This window comes from Toxotes jaculatrix, chromosome 15 (genome assembly GCF_017976425.1).
Source record: "Toxotes jaculatrix isolate fToxJac2 chromosome 15, fToxJac2.pri, whole genome shotgun sequence".
NCBI classification, from domain to species: domain Eukaryota; kingdom Metazoa; phylum Chordata; class Actinopteri; family Toxotidae; genus Toxotes; species Toxotes jaculatrix.
In genome coordinates, this window is record NC_054408.1 from 25,521,403 (window position 1) to 25,541,059 (window position 19,657).

The following is a 19,657-nucleotide window of genomic DNA, read 5'->3' on the forward strand; positions in this document are numbered from 1 at the left end:
TGTGTTTGTGTGTGTGTGTGCACGTGGTAGTTGGTTTTCCACTAACTGTTATGATTGTCAGAAGAAAATGACAGGTTTGTCTGCAACTAAATATTTTTTTATCTCACGATTTGAAAAGTAAAGAGGAAATAAACCACAGAGTCAATTATTATGGGCTCGGAAACACAGCAGGACACTCACTGAACTAGCTCTCTGAGGGAAACAGACTCCAACAGCCAGAGTCAAAGGAAAAACCAACAAATCACCAACAATAAGAAATTTGTGAGTCCAGAGAAAAGGATTATTTTTCACTTAAGACTGATGCCTCAAAAACCCTGTGTGCTTGGGTGAATGGGGGAAGAGAAGCTGTGATGATTGTCATATCAGAGGAAAATGGCAAGTTGGATAGTGTGGATGGTAATGTCAGCCAGAGGGCATGAAAGGTTGTAGGTGGAAGTGGAGGCTGTGAATTCAGAGCATTATGTAGCCGAAGCACCTTCTCCCTCCCTGCCACTATATGGCTCTGAGCCAGCTGTTGGCACACGGAGTTGTGGTACATACACAGGTGTGCCCTTACCTCGGTTCCTCCTCCCGTTCCGCTCATCCCGCGTGGTGGCAGAGCATTTTGTTTGGCGTGGCTGTGACTTCTTTCAGTCGGACGCAATAGTTGTTGTTTGTGGCAGCCGTCGAGGCACCTGTTTCCACATATCCAGGTAGGATGCACCGCTATCCCTCCTCTGATTTCTGTGCGTAATGAGCGCATTTTAATAATGGGTTTTATGTGCGTAGCGCACCTGGTTTCTGGCGCTGTGAGAGACAGGTTGTGCCGCTGGATTTCTTCCGGGTGCATTCGCGTATCCGTTTGGTAAGTAGCCGTTGTCTGCCTGTGTTTGCGTGTCTGTGGCTTGCCTTCAGGTCGGCCAGTAACATACCTTTTGTGCTGCAGCGTGGTCGAGCCGCGGCCACTGGGGCCCAAACCCTCTAATCCTCCGCGTAGCTGCGCCGTATGCCCAGGCCAGGGTGGTATGTATAGTTTCGGTTATTCCTTAAAGGAATAATCCGACTAGTATTATTATTATTACTATTATTATTTTTAAATCTATGATGTGCCCTCTCTTCTAGAGTCCTGGCATTGCTTGGCCTGCCACTGGCTACCACTCCCGGGAGGCACTGCTGTTCTGTCTTACTCTGTTTCTGTTTTATCCTTCTGTTCTGTACTGCTGTTTTGTGTGGCGTTTGGCGCAGACTGCTTCTCTTTTGCACACTGCGGTCCCTTTGCGCGATCCTGCTCGGCGCTGTGCTGGTCGTCGAAGAGTCCTGAGCCGGTCTACTCCACCTAAACACCCACAATATTTTAAATTGTTAATTCCTTCTTTCCTTTTTTTAAAATATCATTTCTCTTGAGTTGTTTATGTTATAGCTTTTTGTTTTGTTGTATTTTGTATGCTGTATTTGTTTTTTTTTTGTTTTTTTTTATTTATTATTATTTATTTAGTCAGCACTATGTGTGAAGCACTTGGCCTGTTTTAATTTTCTTCTCTTTTAAACAGGTGCAGAGGGCCTGAGGTGGCAGTTGATCCCTGGTCGTGGTGGTCTTCACGATTCCTTTTTGCTGGTGTGCTGTGTCACGGGTGGCTAGTTTTACGGACCTTCTTCTTTTGATTTTCCCTGCTGCCGTGGTAAGCCCTCGCCCTCTTTGCACTCCTAGGCTCAAGTGCTAGTTTTATGGTAGCTAACCCCTTAGTGTCTGACTTGTAGTTTCCTTTTTGATATTTCAATTGTGTTCATTATTTGTGTTAAATAAAGTTGTTTCCTTTAAACCCTCCCACGCTGTCTCTTGCCCAATTGGTATGAAAGAACCTGTAACTCTACACTTAGTATAGCTTAGTTATTTCCTGGGGTGAAATTCCCCAAGTGGCGTCGCAACACCTCTTTAAGCCTCCGTTCCTGCCACAATTACAAGATGCCAGGAGAAACATAGGTTCTAGTATGGTCAATGAAGGGAGACCCTGTGCTGATGAGGTCTGATGTCAGGGCTAAATGTTTAGGTGGTCGTCATTACTTTTCACAGGCCTTTGATTAACACATTCATTTGAGGGTGAGCAATCCAAAGTGCTCCTCTGGGCATTTTGGCAAACTTGGATGTTAGATATTCTTATTTCGAGAACTGAATTGAAGGGCATCAAGTCTGTGGGCAAGTAATTTAATGTTACTGGACACACAAATGAGAACAAGTTGTGATTACCTATCACAAACATTAGCAAATGGAACAAAACAATAAATATATGCCTGCGCCTGTTTGCTCATTCCCCACACAGTAATACAACCGATAATAGAAAACTGCTTAGTGGCGCAGATGATTTTTTTTTTTTTCACGTGGTTGTGCCGCCCCCCATGTGATGCTGCCCCCAGCGGCTGCCCGGTTCACCCGTGCCAAAAACCGCCACTGTGTCAGAACTCCCATGAAGTTTTTAGCAGCCATGTCTGTCTCTTCATCAGCCCTCTCTGTGTGTTTGTATTTCAGGTTGGTCCCAGCAGGTAAGTCTAGGGTTGAATTTCTTTCCCAGTCCAGCCATGCAGTCTCCATCATTGGAAATCTTCACCGATGTTAGCGTAGCTCTTTGCCATTGCCTGATCATAACACATCTTTTTCAGTTTTTCTTCTTCTGGCCTTCTGCTCTTGGACAAGCCAACTATGTTGTGGAGTATATGCTGTCATCCTGAAATCCATTAGTGTTGTGCTGGCCCTACCCCCTGCTATTATTTGATTGTTCAATGAATCTGGTGGTGAAGTACTGAGTCAAAATTTGGCTGCACCAAGCAAAGTGCAGTGTCAACACAGATTCTCTTGTAGCTGGGGAAATGATACACACTTGACACCCTCAAGACAACTTGAAGATCTTGTGTTTTGCTCAGTTTCAAAGGGAGATGCAGCTGTGTGTGGTCAGTGTAGGAACAGTAAGAGATGTTATATTTTCTAAAAACAAACTGCAGTGGAGCCACATACTGTACAGTTCAAAAAACAAACAGCCTAAAATTGACTCTTGGGGATCACTGCTTGCAATATAGGCATGACAGGATGAGAAATTATCTATCTTAATCTATTGATGTCGCACATAAGAGTCACACTACTCTAAGCCCTTACCCTGGATCCCTACTCCATGTCTGAGATGGTCAAAGAGTAAAGAATGGTGGACTGCGAAAAGGCAGCAGATAGGTCAAACAGTTAAAATGGCTTAATTACAAGAATCTAAAGACAGGCAGAAATCATTTGTTATCATTAGAAGATATGACTCAGTGATTCATCCTGAACCATGATGTTGAGGAGCAGTGGTACTTTGAGATAAATGTAACTACATCAAAGGACCAGTGTGTGGGATTTAGTGGCATCTAGTGGTGAGGCTGCAGTTTGCAATCTACTGACTACCCATCCCCTCACCCCTCCCTGTCCAGGCATGTAAGACAACCTACAATGGCCTTCAGGTAATGTGAAAACCCAAAAGACCCCCTCTAAAGCCAGTTTTTGGTTTGTCCATTCTGGGCCACTGTAGAAACATAGTGGTGCATCATGGACCTGCTCCCTGTGTAGATATGAAGGACTCATTCTAAGCTAACGAAAACACAGCAACGCTTAGCTTTAGGTGATTCATGAAAACATAATTATGAATATTCAATTTCTGCCAGTAGATCCCCCTATATCCTACACATTGGTCCTTTAACTAACATCTAATATCAGCATGCTAACAAGCTCACAGTGACAATGCTAGCATGCTAATAATAAACAGCTTGGTTCAAACAAAAGGATTGGACAGTTCAACTGATTCCAACCTGCCTGCAGAAACTAAAATCTATAAAGCCTGTGTTCAAAACACTGAAAAAAACTGTGAGGCAAAGCAGGAACTGCAAGACTGTTTTGACTGAAGTGTTATGAAGCTGCAACTGGCAACCTGGAAGGACTAACACTGGGACATGATACACAAACTTTTGTGAAGATGTGTGCCAACCAAGACCCTTTGCACGTACAACAGTAATGTGCCATGGTTCATAGCCAGACTGAGACAACTTCGTCAAGAGTCCTGTACAAGCAGGTCAGAGGCTTACTGGACACACTTCACATCTGGAATAGCTCTGAGTACAGTGAATGCACCCAAGATACATTGAGGAAGCATTGAGATCTGATCACTCAGATCACATTTGGTGATGGCTGGGCCGCATGTTTGTAAATGTGTTCTGGTCAACGCTGAAAGATCAACTACTCAGCTGATGTCCTCTGCATAAGTAGATGTATGTACTCATTCACAGATAAAATGCAAGTCGTACAAATCGTCTAAGCTGGCATTGAAATTGTTTTGCCCATAGAGATTGCGTGTGCATCAAACATCTTGGCTGATTTGGTTTTATTGGAACACACAAGGGAAACTCTAAAAGTCCTTAAGAGCAAAAAGCAACCAAGGTAAGTCCATGAGGGGGAAAACACAAGGCACAGGTACAGGAACAAACATGGGGAGTAGACTGGGGGGAGCAAGGCAGGAACAGACTTGGAACAAACGCTGGGACAGACTTGGGTACAAACAGACTCAGGAACAGACACACACTCAGGTACAACCTCAGAAACACACACAAGTACCGACAGACGAACTAACAAGTGGACGAGGGAATCACAAGACTTACAAGAAATACACAAGGGTAGCAAGCAAAAGGTGAAACCAATTAGGGTGGGGCAGACAATCACAAAAGGAGGGAAAGACAATGACAGGAAGAGTAAGACATGATCAAAGTCAAAGTCAACTTTATTGTAAAACCATATGTACAGGTCATACACAGGTTTTGAAATTGCAGTGCTCCCTAGGCCCGCAGTGTTACGGTAAAAGATAAATAAAATTAAAGACAGTATAAACATAAATGAACATAAGCAGTATAAACACACAGTTCCATCAGCAATACACAACAGTATAAACAGTATAAACATATCTCAGTTGAGAAGAGAGTTGTATATAATACAAAAAAAAAAATCAGTGACACAAAAGAATTTGTGTGTAATTTTTAGCTCAAATTATGTAATTTAAGCAGTAACAGGGTTATATAGCAGCAGCTGAATGTAAGTGTCGGTGCAAGTCTGTTTCAGTTCAGTGGTGTGTGTGTGTGTGTGGGAATGAGTCCATATTCCCGGGGGGGTTCAGAGGGGGGATGTGGGTGAGGGTCTAGGGTTCGTGTGTGCGGGGGTCCTCAGGGGGAGGGACGGCAAGGCAGGGAGAGAGTTCAGCATCCTGACAGCTTGGTGGACAAAACTGTCTCTCAGTCTGCTGGTTCTGGCCCAGAGACTCTTCAGTCTCCTTCCGGATGGCAGCAGACTGAAGAAGCTGTTGGACGGGTGGGTGGGATCACCTGCAATGCAGAGGGCTTTGCGGATGAGACGAGTGTGGTAGATGTCCTGAAGGGAGGGGAGAGAGACACCCATGACCCTCTCAGCTGCTCTCACTACGCGATGTAGCTTCTTCCGGCAGGACACGGTGCAGGTGCCATACCACACAGTGATGCAGCTGGTCAGGATGCTCTCTATGGTGCCCCTGTAGAAACTGCACATGATGGGGGCTGGGGCTCTGGCTCTCCTCAGTTTACGGAGGAAGTAGAGTCGCTGTTGGGCTTTGCTGGTCAGTGATGCAGTGTTTTTTGACCAGGAGAGGTCTTCTGAGATGTGCACACCCAGGAACTTGGTGCTGCTCACTCTCTCCACAACAGCACCGTGGATGGTTAGTGGGGTGTGCTGGGCGTGCGCTCTCCTGAAGTCTATGACAATCTCCTTTGTCTTCTCCACGTTCAGGGAGAGGTTGTTGACACTGCACCACTCGGCCAGGCGGCTCACCTCACTCCTGTAGTATGTCTCATCGTCGTTGTTGATGTGACCTACCACAGTTGTGTCATCTGCAAACTTGATGAAGAGGTTGCAGCTGTGTGATGGTGTGCAGTCATGGGTCAGCAGGGTGAAGAGGAGGGGGCTCAGCACGCATCCTTGGGGGGCCCCCGTGTTCAGTGTGATGGTGCTAGAAATGTTGCTGCCGACCCGTACTGCCTGTGGTCTTCCTGTGAGGAAGTCCAGCAGCCAGCAGCCAGTTGCACATCGACACACCAGTTGCAACATGATACACAAGGGCTAGGATTTCACAAGGTTTCCTAAGCAATACTGAAAATAAAGAGCAAACCCAGGAAACAAAAGACTAAAAAGAAAAAAGGACTAAAGACTAAACCCAGGAATACTAAAATCCTCAAAGCAGGTGTACACAACAACAAAATGAACCAGAGGTCTACTATAAAGCTCTAGAACCAAACAACAAACACAGAATAATCTGACTTTCAACTTAACAGGAATTGCTGCAACACCCAAAAGAAACTATAACCAGAGTGTACAGACTCTGGTTATTAATATTAAGAGATATCCCAAAGAGAATTCAAAACTTATGTAGGGTTGACAAAGAAATCAAGAAACCACAATAGTCCCACGTGATCTAAAAGTCCAAAACTATTAAAAACCAGACCCCTTTAGGGCAGATCACAACAAAATTACATGAACAGGTCACTGACCAAAACTGGACTAAAACTACCAGAAATCAAATGACTAAAATTTGAGTGAAACAAATTCACATTTGTCAATAGCCTAAAACTAAATCAGTTCCTAATTTAATGGCGTAATCGGGCACATGAGGTCAGATCATTCTGTGACTTCAGGCCTCCAGAGTTTGATGAAGTTTAACATATTAGAGTTTATTTTGGTGGAGTGTTTAATTAGACCCATGGAGGCTGAAGCAACCTAATAAAAACTCTCCACAGACTCAAACTGCTGACTTTGGACATAGACGTTCATCAAATACATTTTAAGGTCTGGTATCTGTGAATGAATGAGACACTCCAGATTGTTACAGTGAGACTTCTCTTTTTCAGATCATTATTCATGTACAGTGGTTACATGCCTGCCTGTTTTATTACTGAACATTTAGTTTGAGAAAACATCCATGGATAATGAGTTAAATGTTACATACATATCTCTTAACGGGTATGTGGAAGTTAACAAATACAGATATGTTTATTTTCTGATTATATTTACAGTTTATATTCTAATAATCTGCAGTAATTCTACTATAGTGTACCTTATCGTGATTCACAGAAACCTCCATGAGCCGATGTACATTTTCATTGCAGCTTTGCTACTGAACTGTGTCCTTTTCAGCACGACTATTTACCCAAAGCTTCTGATTGATCTTTTGTCAGAAAAACAGATCATATCATATTCAGCCTGTATCTTTCAGTTGTTTGTAATTTATTATTTAGGCAGTTCAGAGTTCTTACTGTTGTCAGCCATGGCCTATGACAGGTATGTGTCTATAAGTAAACCTCTGCAATATCCAATTATCATGAGAAACACCACAGTGGGGATTTTGCTGCTTTTAGCTTGGATTGTACCTGCTTTACATATTTCAGTCCCTGCAATAGCGAGTGCTGAAGCTAAACTGTGTAACTTTACTTTAAATGGAATATTTTGCAACAATTCAATTTACCAGCTTCAATGTGTGAGATCAAGATTCATTATTATGTTTGGTGTGGTCATTGTATTAGATCTTGTAAGCCTCCCTATGCTCTTCATAATTTTCACATATACAAAGATATTTATAATATCCTATCGAACTTGTAGAGAAGTCAGAAAAAAAGCTGCAGAGACCTGTTTACCACACCTGCTGGTTTTAATCACTTTCTGCCTTTTAAGTCTATATGATGCCAGTATAGCTCGAGTGGAATCCAACTTTCCAAAAACTGCTCGTTTAATAATGACGCTACAAACAGTTTGTTATCAGCCTTTGTTTAATCCACTGATATACGGACTGAAAATGAAAGAAATTTCCAAACACCTCAGAAGGTTGTTGTGTTCAGCCAAAATCATCTGATGTATTAACACAGGTGAATAAAGTACAGTCATTTTACTGTAACTGTTCATTATGGAAACAGTAAAGAGGATCTTGAGCCTGTTTATGGTTCATGACTGATTAGTTTGCTGCAGTTATTCTGTCTTTTTCTTCAGCCTTGTCAAGTCTGGCTTTGTTCTTCAAACATGTTGAGTAACAGTGATATTTACTGTTCCCTGTTTTTTGTGACTCCAGAGAAAATGATTATTTTTGATTCTTGAAACATAAAAAGAGCTATTTTGACCCCTTTCCTACAGAATAAAATTCACATGGAGCAACAAAACCTATTTGACCTCTGAAATGAAGATAACATTGCATATAAAGTTTTATATCTAGTTATGCTAGATATGAAAGAACTGTAGTTGGTTGCATTTATAAAAGTATAGAATATATACTACAGAAAGAAAACGATTTTGAACTACATCAGTTCAGGGTCCAATGTAAATTATGGCTCACTGCAGAGCTTATCTATATCAGGGCTGTAAGATGTGACTTTCATCTTCACATGGGATGTGTATGTAGTTCATGCTGGAAAAAGCTGCTCGCATAGGTATGTGAACAGGGCTCCAAATGCAAACTTTTTCATGCTCATATGTTGGGAATGGCATTCCATGTTTTAAACTCAAGTTTGTTGGGTTTTGGGAGGTTTTTGATATTGCCTGCTAGCATGCTAACAAGTCGCAAGTCATACAAATCGTCTAAGCTGGCATTGAAATTGTTCGAAAAGTCCATAGAGATTGCGTGTGCATCAAACATCTTGGCTGATTTGGTTTTATTGGAACACACCAATGGAAAAGACCCAGTCAGTGCTGCTTTGATTTCTGAGTGAAACCAGCTTCTGAATTAGTGAACAGCACAGGTGATGCTTGGTTAAAAGAAACTGAACTGAACTAGATTAGACAGCTGTATGAAGCTTGACAAAAATTTGTTGTAGTGCTGTGCAGCCAGGAACACAAGGGAAAGGGACCCAAATGCAGAAACCCCAGGACAGACAGATGAGTAAACTAAAAGTCTTTTAATTAAACTCAGGATCACCGGAAGAGTCCAGGGCCAGAGAAGAAAATTCAAGCATGTAAAAATCATTGTCAAAGGAGGGAAAAAAGGGCAGGAAACATAAAACAAAACAAAAGAAAGAAACTCCAAAAGTCCTTGAGAGCAAAAGGCAAGCAAGGTAAGTTAGGTAAGTAAGGTAAGAATTCACTGAATTTTTATCTGATTTATTGCTTAGTACGGATAAAGCAACTCTGCAGTGAGTCATAATTTACATTGGACTTTAATATCCATGTAGATACCCCCAATGACAGCCTTAAGACTGCATTCTATTCAGTATTAGACTCAATTGGCTTCTTGCAAAATGTTAACAAACCAACTCACTGTTTTAATCACACCCTTGATCTTGTACTGACTTATGGCATAATAGCTGAACATTGACAGTATTCCCTCAGAACGCTCTTTTATCTGATCATTCTGCCTACAACGATCATATCCAGGGTGAGATAAATAAATATAGATATGAGATAAGTATGGAGCATGGAGCAGCTCCATACTTCTCTCAGCTGTACAGCAGCTGTACAGTAGTACAATAGAAAAAATGTAAGTCAGTCAGTCAGTGTCCTGTTGAACAGTTACAGAGTCTGATAGCCTGTGGAATGAAGGAGTTGCGGAACCTGTTTGTTCTTCTTCTGATGCTGCGGTACCTCTTTCCAGAGGCCAGAAGGGAGAACAGTCTGTGATGTGGGTGTGAGTTGTCTCTGGTGATGTTGTGAGCCCGAGACAGTGTTTGTGTCCACTGACCTGGACGGAAGGAAGAGAGGTCCCGATGATTTTCTCTGCTGTCCTCACCACCCTCTGGAGGCTTTTCCAGTCTGTGGCTGTGCAGCTGCCGCACCACACAGAGATACAGTTTGTGAGTACACTCTCTATGGTGCTTCTGTAGAAGGTGTGATCTTCTCATCCTGCGAAGGAAGTGTAAACGCTGCGGTGCGTCTTCATAGGAACAGTTTGTTTGAAGTTTTTCAGTCAGGATTTAGAGTACATCATAGCACAGAAACAGCACTGCTGAAAGTTACCAAGACCTTCTCATAGCATCAGACAATGGACTCGTTTCTATACTTGTTCTACTATATCTTAGTGCTGCATTTGGCACTACTGATCATAGTATCGAAAGACTGGAACATGTCATTGCGATTAAAGGAACAGCACTAGGTTGGTTTAAATCAGGGACGTCACTAGGATTTGGAAACGGGGGGGCACTTTGGGGGGAGCTATTTACAACTGTCAGGAAAAAATGAAAAAATATAAGAGTAATTTATTCAGTATGAATAAATTACTCTTAATATGTTAATTTCCATAAAATGCTGTCTGTATCACAGATGACTGTCACATCACTTTGACCCACCTTATCAGCAGAGACCTGTCGCTCTCTCTCACTCTTCCTGTCATCTGGCTCTAACTCAGTCGGTGTCTGGATGTGGAGAGGGGTGGTGGACTGATTATTATTTATTGTGCTATTCTTTTCCATTGATGATAATGATAACAGCCAGTGAAGGAGCTTAGCTCTCTATTTTTAGAGCAAACACCACTGACTGTTACACTAGCCATTTGGCTAGGCAAGCACAGAATGTTAAATTGGTAACATGATGGCTGACAGCCAGGTTTTATTTGTCAGAACATGGAGGATACATTGGTTTATTACTGACAAGGGACTCTGTGCTGTTGGAGTTAACTAATTACTACCTACAGCAACGATGACTTACTTCCTTCTTTAGAAACCTCTGAATATCCATTTTGTTGCCGTGGCGCTTATTTTAATCATAACAAACGTCTGTCACTACCGTCACTACCATACAGTCTGTGCAGTCTACCACTGAAAGGTAGGTTTTAAATTAAGTTTAAGTTTTAAGTTTATACTTTCCTGGGGAAATTACTCTGCATTTTACCCAAACAAAGTGAACGAAACACACACACAAGTATGCACATGCACTAGAGACGCTGTGGCAGGGGCCTTCCCTAGAAGGAGCCCGGGGAGCTGGGGTAGATAGGTGCCTTGCCCAGGGGCACCACGGCCATGGTCGCAGAGGCTGGGGGTGGGGGGGCGCGTTTCCTTCACCACCACCCATATCCATTGTGCGTATCCCTTGTGCTTGGTCGAGGAATCGAATCGGCGACGCTCCGATCTCCGGTCCAAAGCCACACGCTTAACTTGCTGTAACATGGCCGTCCCTAAATAATAGTGAAAACGTGGTAATAGTGAAAACGTGGAATGGATTTTTATTAACACGGGCATCTTCTCGGCAATTAGGCAGAATATATTTGACTCGCTGAAGCAATGCATTGCCTTGATTTCCTGTTCAAGGGAGCAGCAAAACATGGACTGGATTATCGTTAATATCGGCTTTCTCTCAATGAAAAAGCGGATTGGATTGGATTGGATTGGCGCTCTCTAAATCAAGAAACCGCAATAGTCCCACTTGATCTAAAAGTCCAAAACTGTTAAAAAAACAGACCCCTTTAGGGCTGATCACAACAAAATTACATGAACAGGTCACTGACCAAAACTGGACTAAAACTACCAGAAATCAAATGATTAAAATTTGACTGAAATTAATGCACATTTTTCAATAGACTGAAACTAAATCAGTTACTAAATCAATGGTGTAATGGGGTACATGTTCAAATTAGAGAGAGGTCAAATCATTCTGTGACTTCAGGCCTCCAGATTTTTATGAACTTTAACATATTAGAGTTTTGGTGGAGTGTTTAATTAGATCCATGGAGGCTGAAGCAACCTAATAAAAACTCTCCACAGACTCAAACTGTTGACTTTATGAACTTTGGACATGAACGTTCATCAAATGCATTTCAAGGTCTGGTATCTGTGAATGAATGAGACTTCTCTTTTTCAGATCGTTATTCATGTACAGTGGTTACATACCTGCCTGTTTTATTACTGAACATTTAGTTTGAGAAAACATTCATGGATGATGAGGTAAATGTTACATACATATCTCTTAACGGGTATGTGGAAGTTAACAAATACAGATATGTTTATTTTCTGATTATATTTACAGTTTATATTCTAATAATCTGCAGTAATTCTACTATAGTGTACCTTATCGTGATTCATGGAAACCTCCATGAGCCAATGTACATTTTCATTGCAGCTTTGCTACTGAACTGTGTCCTTTACAGCACTAATATTTACCTAAAGCTTCTGACTGACTTTTTGTCAGAAAAACAGATCATATCATATTCAGCCTGTGTCTTTCAGTTTTTTGTATTTTATTCTCTTGCTGGTTCAGAGTTCTTACTGTTGTCAGCCATGGCCTATGACAGGTATGTGTCTATATGTAAACCTCTGCAATATCCAACTATCATGAGAAAAATCACTGTGAGTATTTTGCTCCTTTTAGCTTGGATTGTACCTGCTTTACATGTTGCAGTCCCTGCAATAGCGAGTGCTGAAGCTAAACTGTGTAACTTTACTTTAAATGGGATATTTTGCAACAATTCAATTTACCAGCTTCAATGTGTGAGATCAAGATTCATTACTATATATGGGGTGGTTTGTTTATTAGATCTTGCAATCCTCCCTATGTTCTTCATAATTTTCACATATACAAAGATATTTATAATATCCTATCGAAGTTGTAGAGAAGTCAGGAAAAAAGCTGCAGAGACCTGTTTACCTCGCCTGTTGGTTTTAATTAGTTTCTCCCTTCTGAGTGTGTATGATATCAGTATAGCTCGAGTGGAATCCAACGTTCCAAAAACTGTTCATTTAATAATGACACTACAAATAATTTTGTATCATCCTTTGTTTAATCCACTGATATACGGACTGAAAATGAAAGAAATTTCCAAACACCTCAGAAGGTTGTTGTGTTCAGCCAAAATCATCTGATGTATTAATACAGATGAATAATGTACAGTCATTTTACTGTCACTGTTCATTATGGAAACAGTAAAGAGGATCTTGAGCCTGCTTATGGTTCATGACTGAGTTTGCTGCAGTTATTCTGTCTTTTTCTTCAACCTTGTCAAGTCTGACTTTGTTCTCCAAACATGTTGAGTAACAGTGATATTTACTGTTCCCTGTTTTTTGAGACTCCAGAGAAAATGATTATTTTTCACTTCAGGCTGATACTTGGAAGACCCTGTGTGTGTGTTGGGGGGGGGGGGGGGGGGGGGGGGGGGGGGCGAGCAGAGGATGAAGCATCTCCAAATGTGCTTCCAAAACAATTACATTCCAAGGCAGAGACTAGAAAATACGACGACAAATATCTTGCCTTTGGCTTCACCTGTGCTGCGGTGGGTGATGAGGAGAGGCCGCAGTGTGTTGTCTGTCTTAAAGTGCTAGCTTGTGACAGCTTGAAGCCTAACAAGCTAAGACGCCACTTAGAAAACATCCAGAGAACAAAGACAAGCCAGTTGAGTTTTTCAGAAAAAAACTCAGAAACTGCCATGCTCAGCAATCTCTATTTACTAGAGATGCATCCGTGCCGGCAAATGCTCAACTCACCTCTTATAAAGTTGCCTACCGAGTGGCACAATGTAAAAGGCTGCACACAATAGCGGAGGAATTAATACTTCCCTGTGCTATGGACATGATCTCAACTAATCTCAACTATGCTTGATGACTCTGCAGCCAGCAAACTAAGGGCTATTCCTCTGTCAAACAACGCCATCGGCAGGCGCATCTATGATATGTCAAAGGACATAGAGGAGCAGCTTAATGATGAGGTGCGTGACAGCTGCTTTTCTCTGCAGATGGATGAAGCCACTGACAGTAACAAAGACTGTTTATTGATAACTTATGTCAGATTCATAGATGGGGATGACATGAGGGAAGAATTGCTTTTCTGCAAACAAGTTCCTGGCCGAGCAATAGCAAAAGAACTGTTTCAAATCATAGATTCTTACTTGAAAGAGGCCAATCTCAAATGGGAGGACTGTGTGGGGATCTGCACAGACGGGGCGCAGGCTATGGCTGGGAAACGGGGAGGGCTGCAAGCACTCGTCAAGCACGTCTCCCCCAATGTGCAGTGGACGCACTGCATGATACACCGCGAAGCGCTGGCATCTAAACACCTGAGTCCCGAGCTGAATGATGTTATGACCAACGTCATTGCCACCGTCAACTACATAAAAACACGACCTGTCAAAGCACGGATTTTTTCGGCACTGTGCGAGAAAATGGGCTCCGACCACACAGCTGTTCTGTTTCACAGCGAGTCCCAATGGCTGTCACGTGGGAAGGTGCTGTCCAGGGTCTTTGAACTGCGAGATGAAATCCGCATTTTTTGAAGGAAGAAGGCAATGATCTCGCCCACAAATTTGGCTGTAACAAGTTCCTCATGAAACTTGCATACTTCAGTGACATGTTCGTGAAACTCAATGAAGTGAATTTACAGTTGCAGGGCACAAATACACACCTCCCGCAACTGGCAGATAAAATCACATCATTCATCAGAAAACTTGAGATGTAGCTGCAGCGAGTGAAAGATGGAAATGTGGACTCATTTGAGAACCTGAAATCATTCATTGAACACGACAGACTGCAGAACACAGTGATCCCATGCATGAAGGCACACATCTCTGCCCTTCAGAAACATTTCCAGAAATATTTTCTGATGCAGGATCCCGAAGAAAATGACTGGATCCGTGACCCCTTCAGTGCAACACCACCTGCCGACTTCAGCACATGAGAGGAGGAACAGTTCATTGATGTCACCTCTGATTCAACAGTGAGGCTGCAGTTTCAGTAAAAGACACTGGCTGCATTTTGGATTGGAGTGGAGAAAGATTACCCACTGCTAGGTGAGAGAGCCCTGGCCATACTTCTTCCTTTTGCCACATCCTACCTATGTGAGATAGGTTTTTCTGCTGTGGCCTCGATCAAGACAAAATACAGATCAAAGCTGGACATTGAAAATTCCACACCAGTCACTGAAAAGATGTGAGGATTAAAGGTGTCATTTTTGCACAACAAACCTTTAGGTTTTTGTTTTTTTTTCTTCTGTCAGTTGGTCATGTTTTAAAACCAATTTTTGCAATGTTTGAAAAATGCATTGATAGTTATGCTGAATAGAAAGCAAGTAACCTGTTGTACTGAACATAATTACACAGTTAAGGCACTTCAAAAGTTAGACATAAAATGATTATATAGTTTAGTTATTTTTAAACCTATAGTTTATGACAGTTTACTTTCAGACAGTTTACTTTTATTTGTTCAAAAAAGGTTGAGATTCGTATTACAATGTTTGAAATAAACTGTCATGGAGTGTGAAAACAAAATATGTGTACATGTGGCCTGTTATTTGTTTTTTTCCTTTTTTTTTAAATTTTGATGGGGAGGGCGCGAAAATTTTCTTATGTACCAAAGGGGGGGTCCAGCAGAGAAAGTTTGGGAACCACTGTTGTAGAGTCAACTATCATCAGCAAACACAGTGGGACGCACACTGAACCAGCTCTCTGAGGGAAACAGACTCAGGGTAAATAGTGGGTAGCATATTTTATCAGTACTACAGAGGTCACGAGTCTTGTTGGCCCTATTTACTGGCATCACTGTTTTAATTCACTCCCCAATGAGAAGAGAAAAAGGCCTTGTGGACTAATCTAGAGTCAAAATCATTTTTAAAAGAACTTAGAAAAGAATTTAGAAACATGGAAGGAGAGATGCCAAGCTGTGCTGATGAGGAAGTCTGATGTCAGGGCTAAATGTTTAGGTGGTCGTTATGACTCTGCTTTTCACAGGCCTTTGATTAGCACATTCATTTGAGGGTGAGCGATCCAAAGTGCTCCCCTGGGCATTTTGGCAAACCTGGATGTTAGTTATTCTTATTTTGAGAACTGAATTGAATGGCATCGAGTCTTTGCGCAAGTAATTTAATGTTACTGGACACACAAATGAGACACTGGTACCTTCCCAACTAACCAGTTGGGATTACCTATCACAAACATTAGCAAAAGGAACAATAATAATAATAATAATGCATTTTATGTGTAGGCACCTTTCTTGACCCTCAAGGTCACTTCATAAAAAAGATTCAAAAATTCTTTATTGTCAATTCGCTATGTGTGCAGGACATACAGGCAAATCGAAATACTGTTTCTCCTTCTCCAAGTGAGAGGTGCCATTAAGTAAAAACAAAACACAAAACAAGAAAAAGATAGAACAGTAAAACCTATGTACAGATAGTATTTCGGTATAAATAAAATAGTATAAAGAAAAAACCTATGTACAATACAGAGTGTGCAGTATGGCAGCAGCATAGTTGGCAGTAGTGCAATTTAGTGAATAAAGTGCAAATAAATAAAGCAGTCCACAGGAGATGGTTACTTAGCAGCAGACGAAAAGTTGGATTTTGGTCCAGGGGCTGGGGGAAGAGGAGGGAGGTAGTGGATGGAGTTCAGCTTCCTGACAACCTGGTGGATGAAGCTGTTTGACAGTCTTGTGGAGCGGGCCTGGAGACTCTGGTACCTTCTCCCTGATGGCAGGAGGCTGAAGAGTGTGTGTGAGGGGTGGGAGGTGTCACCAGCAATGTTGATGGCTCTGTGGGTGAGGCGGGTGTGGAAAATGTCCATGATGTATGGCAGGGGAGCACTGATGATCTTGCTGGCTGTAGTCACTGTGCGTTGCAGGGTTTTTCAGCAGGAGGCAGTGCAGCCCTCATACCACACAGTGATGCAGCCAGTGAGAATGCTCTCAATGGTCCCTCGGTAAAAGGAGTACATGATGGGGAATGGGACGCTTGCTCTCTTCAGTTTGCTGAGGAAGTAGAGGCATGTTTGAGCTTTCTTGGCCAGTGATGTGGTGTTGTTGGCCCAGAAGAGGTCCTCGGAGATGTGCACCCCTAGGAACCTAGTGCTGCTCACCATCTCCACAGCAGCTCCAATGATGGTCAGTGGGGGGTGTTGCAGAGGTCCTCTCCTGAAGTCCACAACAATCTCTTTGGTTTTCCCCATGTTGAGGAACAGATTGTTGTCCTTGCACCACTGGACCAGTTGGCTCACCTCGTTTCTGTAGTTGGTTTCATCATTGTCAGTGATGAAGCCCACCACAGTCGTATCATCTGCAAACTTGATTATGTGGTTGGTGCTGTAGCTGGGCACACAGTCGTGGGTCAGCAGGGTGAAGAGCAGGGGGCTGAGCACACACCCTTGTGGGGCCCCCGTGCTCAGTATGATGGTCTGTGAGGTGTTGTTGCTGACCCGTACATTTCGCGGCCTCCCTGTTAAAAAGTCTAGCACCCAGTTGCAGAGAGAGGTTTTGAGTCCCAAGTGTCTTAGTTTCTGTATTAGCTGCTGGGGGATCATTGTGTTGAATGCTGAACTGAAATGTCAGAACAGCATTCTCACATATGAGTTTTTGGAGTCCAGGTGGGTGAGGGCTGGATGGAGAGCAGCAGAGATTGCGTCCTCTGTGGACCTGTTTGTCCTGTAAGCGAACTGGAATGGGTCGTGGGAGGGAGGGAGAATGGCTTCTTCATGACCAGTTTCTCAAAGCACTTCATTATGATGGGGGTTAGGGCCACGGGTCTGTAGTCATTGTAGTTGGATGGGTGGGAATTTTTTGGAACTGGCATTATTGTGATGTCTTTGAGACACGTTGGGACAACAACCTGTCACAGGGAGATGTTGAAGATGTCCGTCAGGACATCCTTGAGCTCATCAGCACAGTCCTTTAGGACGCGACCAGGTATGTTGTCTGGTCCAGCTGCCTTACGCACGTTGATCTTGTAGAGCCTATATGTCAAAGTCAAGGCCCGCGGGCCACATCCGGCCCTCAAAAGAATTTTCTGTGGCCCCCGGGATGATATTTGATTAGTATTAGAACCGGCCACTGCCGTTTTGCGCGCACAAATACCACATTACCCACAATGCAACGGTAGCGAACAGACTCACTGCAGTGCTAGCCTGGTTGTCATGACTACCAAAACTCTTCGCGCTATTGCAGTGCAGCAAGCGGGCATCGTTTTAATTATCCATCAGCAGTCAGAGCAGATGTCGACTTTCAGCTACCCCCCTCCCTAAAAAATGGCTAAATGGAAGGTGGACGCCGAAAACAGGGGGTTTCAAGCCAGGTGGGAGGCAAAGTACTGTTCACGGAGGTAAAAGGCAAACCTGTGTGTCTTCTGTGTGGAGAAAGCGTAGCTGTACTGAAAGAATATAATCTAAGAAGGCACCTCTTCTTGATATTAAGGAACATATTTTGTTTTTAACGGACACTTTTTTGCTGTTTGCCTGTTGAAAATGTTTCCCTTGAAATTACTAACAGAGCCATAAGACAATATTGCTTTATTCATTTAATGTACAGGACATGTGATTTCTCTTTAAAGGAAGTTTGTTTTTGTCTATGTGCCTGTTGAAAATGTTTTCACTGGAAATTACTGACAGAGCCATAAAAAATACTGGATTTTTCATTTAAACATTAGCCTAAATAGTATACACCTTGTTAGGTACTGGTTCAATGGGCTATGTGTAATCATTTCAATGTGTTTTAATAAACATTGAATCAGCCCGGCCCTTGGCTTGTAGCAAATTTGTTTTTTTGGCCCTCTGTGTATTTGACTTTGACCTCTTAACACAGCCTCCTCATCCAGGGGGGGAATGGTCTTCTGTGCTGGTGTGTTGTTTTGTGTTTCAAAGTGGCCAAAGAAGTTGTTGAGGCAGTTTAGCAGAGTGATGTCACTGTCACAGGTCCGTGGTGGGGGTTTGTAGTCTGTGAGGGTTTAGATGCCCCGCCAGAGACACTGTCTCTCTGGTGTTGCTGAAGTGTGTCACGACTGAGCAAGGATTGAACCCAAATGCAGAACTCAACAATGGAGTTCAAAATAACAGTCTTTATTCCAAAAATTAAAATCACTAGTGGCGAGGTAAAAAGATCAACAAAAAGTAAATGACTACAAAAACACAAAATCTCTCTTAGTAAGGAAAAGGCAACTAGAAAGCAAAAAACTAAGACAAAACACAAAATCACTTTAAGCGAGGAAAAACATTAGATCATAAAATAAACCACAACAACAAAGTACCAACAAAACAAGACAATGGATTGAATTAGCAAACTGACAACAAGACCTGACAGGATGAGGGAAACACTGGTTCTACTATCAAAAGACAGGACGAACTGGCACCAAACAAAGGGAGGTGCAGACAATAGACACCAGGTAATGGGGAACAGGTGGAAACAATCAGGGCGGAGAAGACAATCAGACTGGCAGGAACACAAGAGGAAGGGCAAGCTACCTGAAACACAAAGGGAGAACAGATTACAAAATAAAAGTTGAATACACAAGACAAGTTAAGCACAGGACAAAACATAACAAGACCTTATTTCCTCACTGTGACAAAGTGACCGTATATTTTCTTGCTATATTGTTCTTTCGCTTCCCTGATTCCACGGGAAAGGTTGGCTCTTGCTGTTGTTAAACCTGTGGTATCCCTGGGTCTGAAGGCTGAAAAAAACGACAGTATTAAATAACAACAATAAAAGACAATGCAGTTTAAAATAGACAATGCGGTTTTGGTCAGAGGGAGTATGCTAATCTGAACAGATGGGTTTTGAGTTTAGATTTGAAATGAAATGTGGGAGTGAGTCAGTGTTACGGAGGTCAGGTGAGCTCCAGAGCGACTGAGTGGAGTGAGGAGTGAGGGAAGGCCAGAGACGGTTGATGGAAGTAGGCGGACCGGGTGACATTATTGAGGTGGGAGGTGAAGGAGACAGT

The 19,657-nt window shown here is 42.5% G+C and overlaps 2 protein-coding genes across 2 annotated transcripts; both read left to right on the top strand.

Moving 5' to 3' along the window:
- The first annotated feature begins 6,986 nt into the window (after positions 1 to 6,986).
- LOC121194892 (olfactory receptor 13C5-like) lies at positions 6,987 to 7,913 on the top strand. Its single transcript, XM_041058025.1, has one exon. It carries the CDS (start codon positions 6,987 to 6,989, stop codon positions 7,911 to 7,913), a length of 927 nt encoding a protein of 308 aa, XP_040913959.1.
- Positions 7,914 to 11,907: 3,994 nt separating this feature from the next.
- On the top strand, positions 11,908 to 12,834 carry LOC121194502 (olfactory receptor 11A1-like). Its single transcript, XM_041057422.1, has one exon. The coding sequence runs from the start codon at positions 11,908 to 11,910 to the stop codon at positions 12,832 to 12,834; it is 927 nt and encodes a 308-aa protein (XP_040913356.1).
- The last annotated feature ends 6,823 nt before the right edge of the window (positions 12,835 to 19,657 follow it).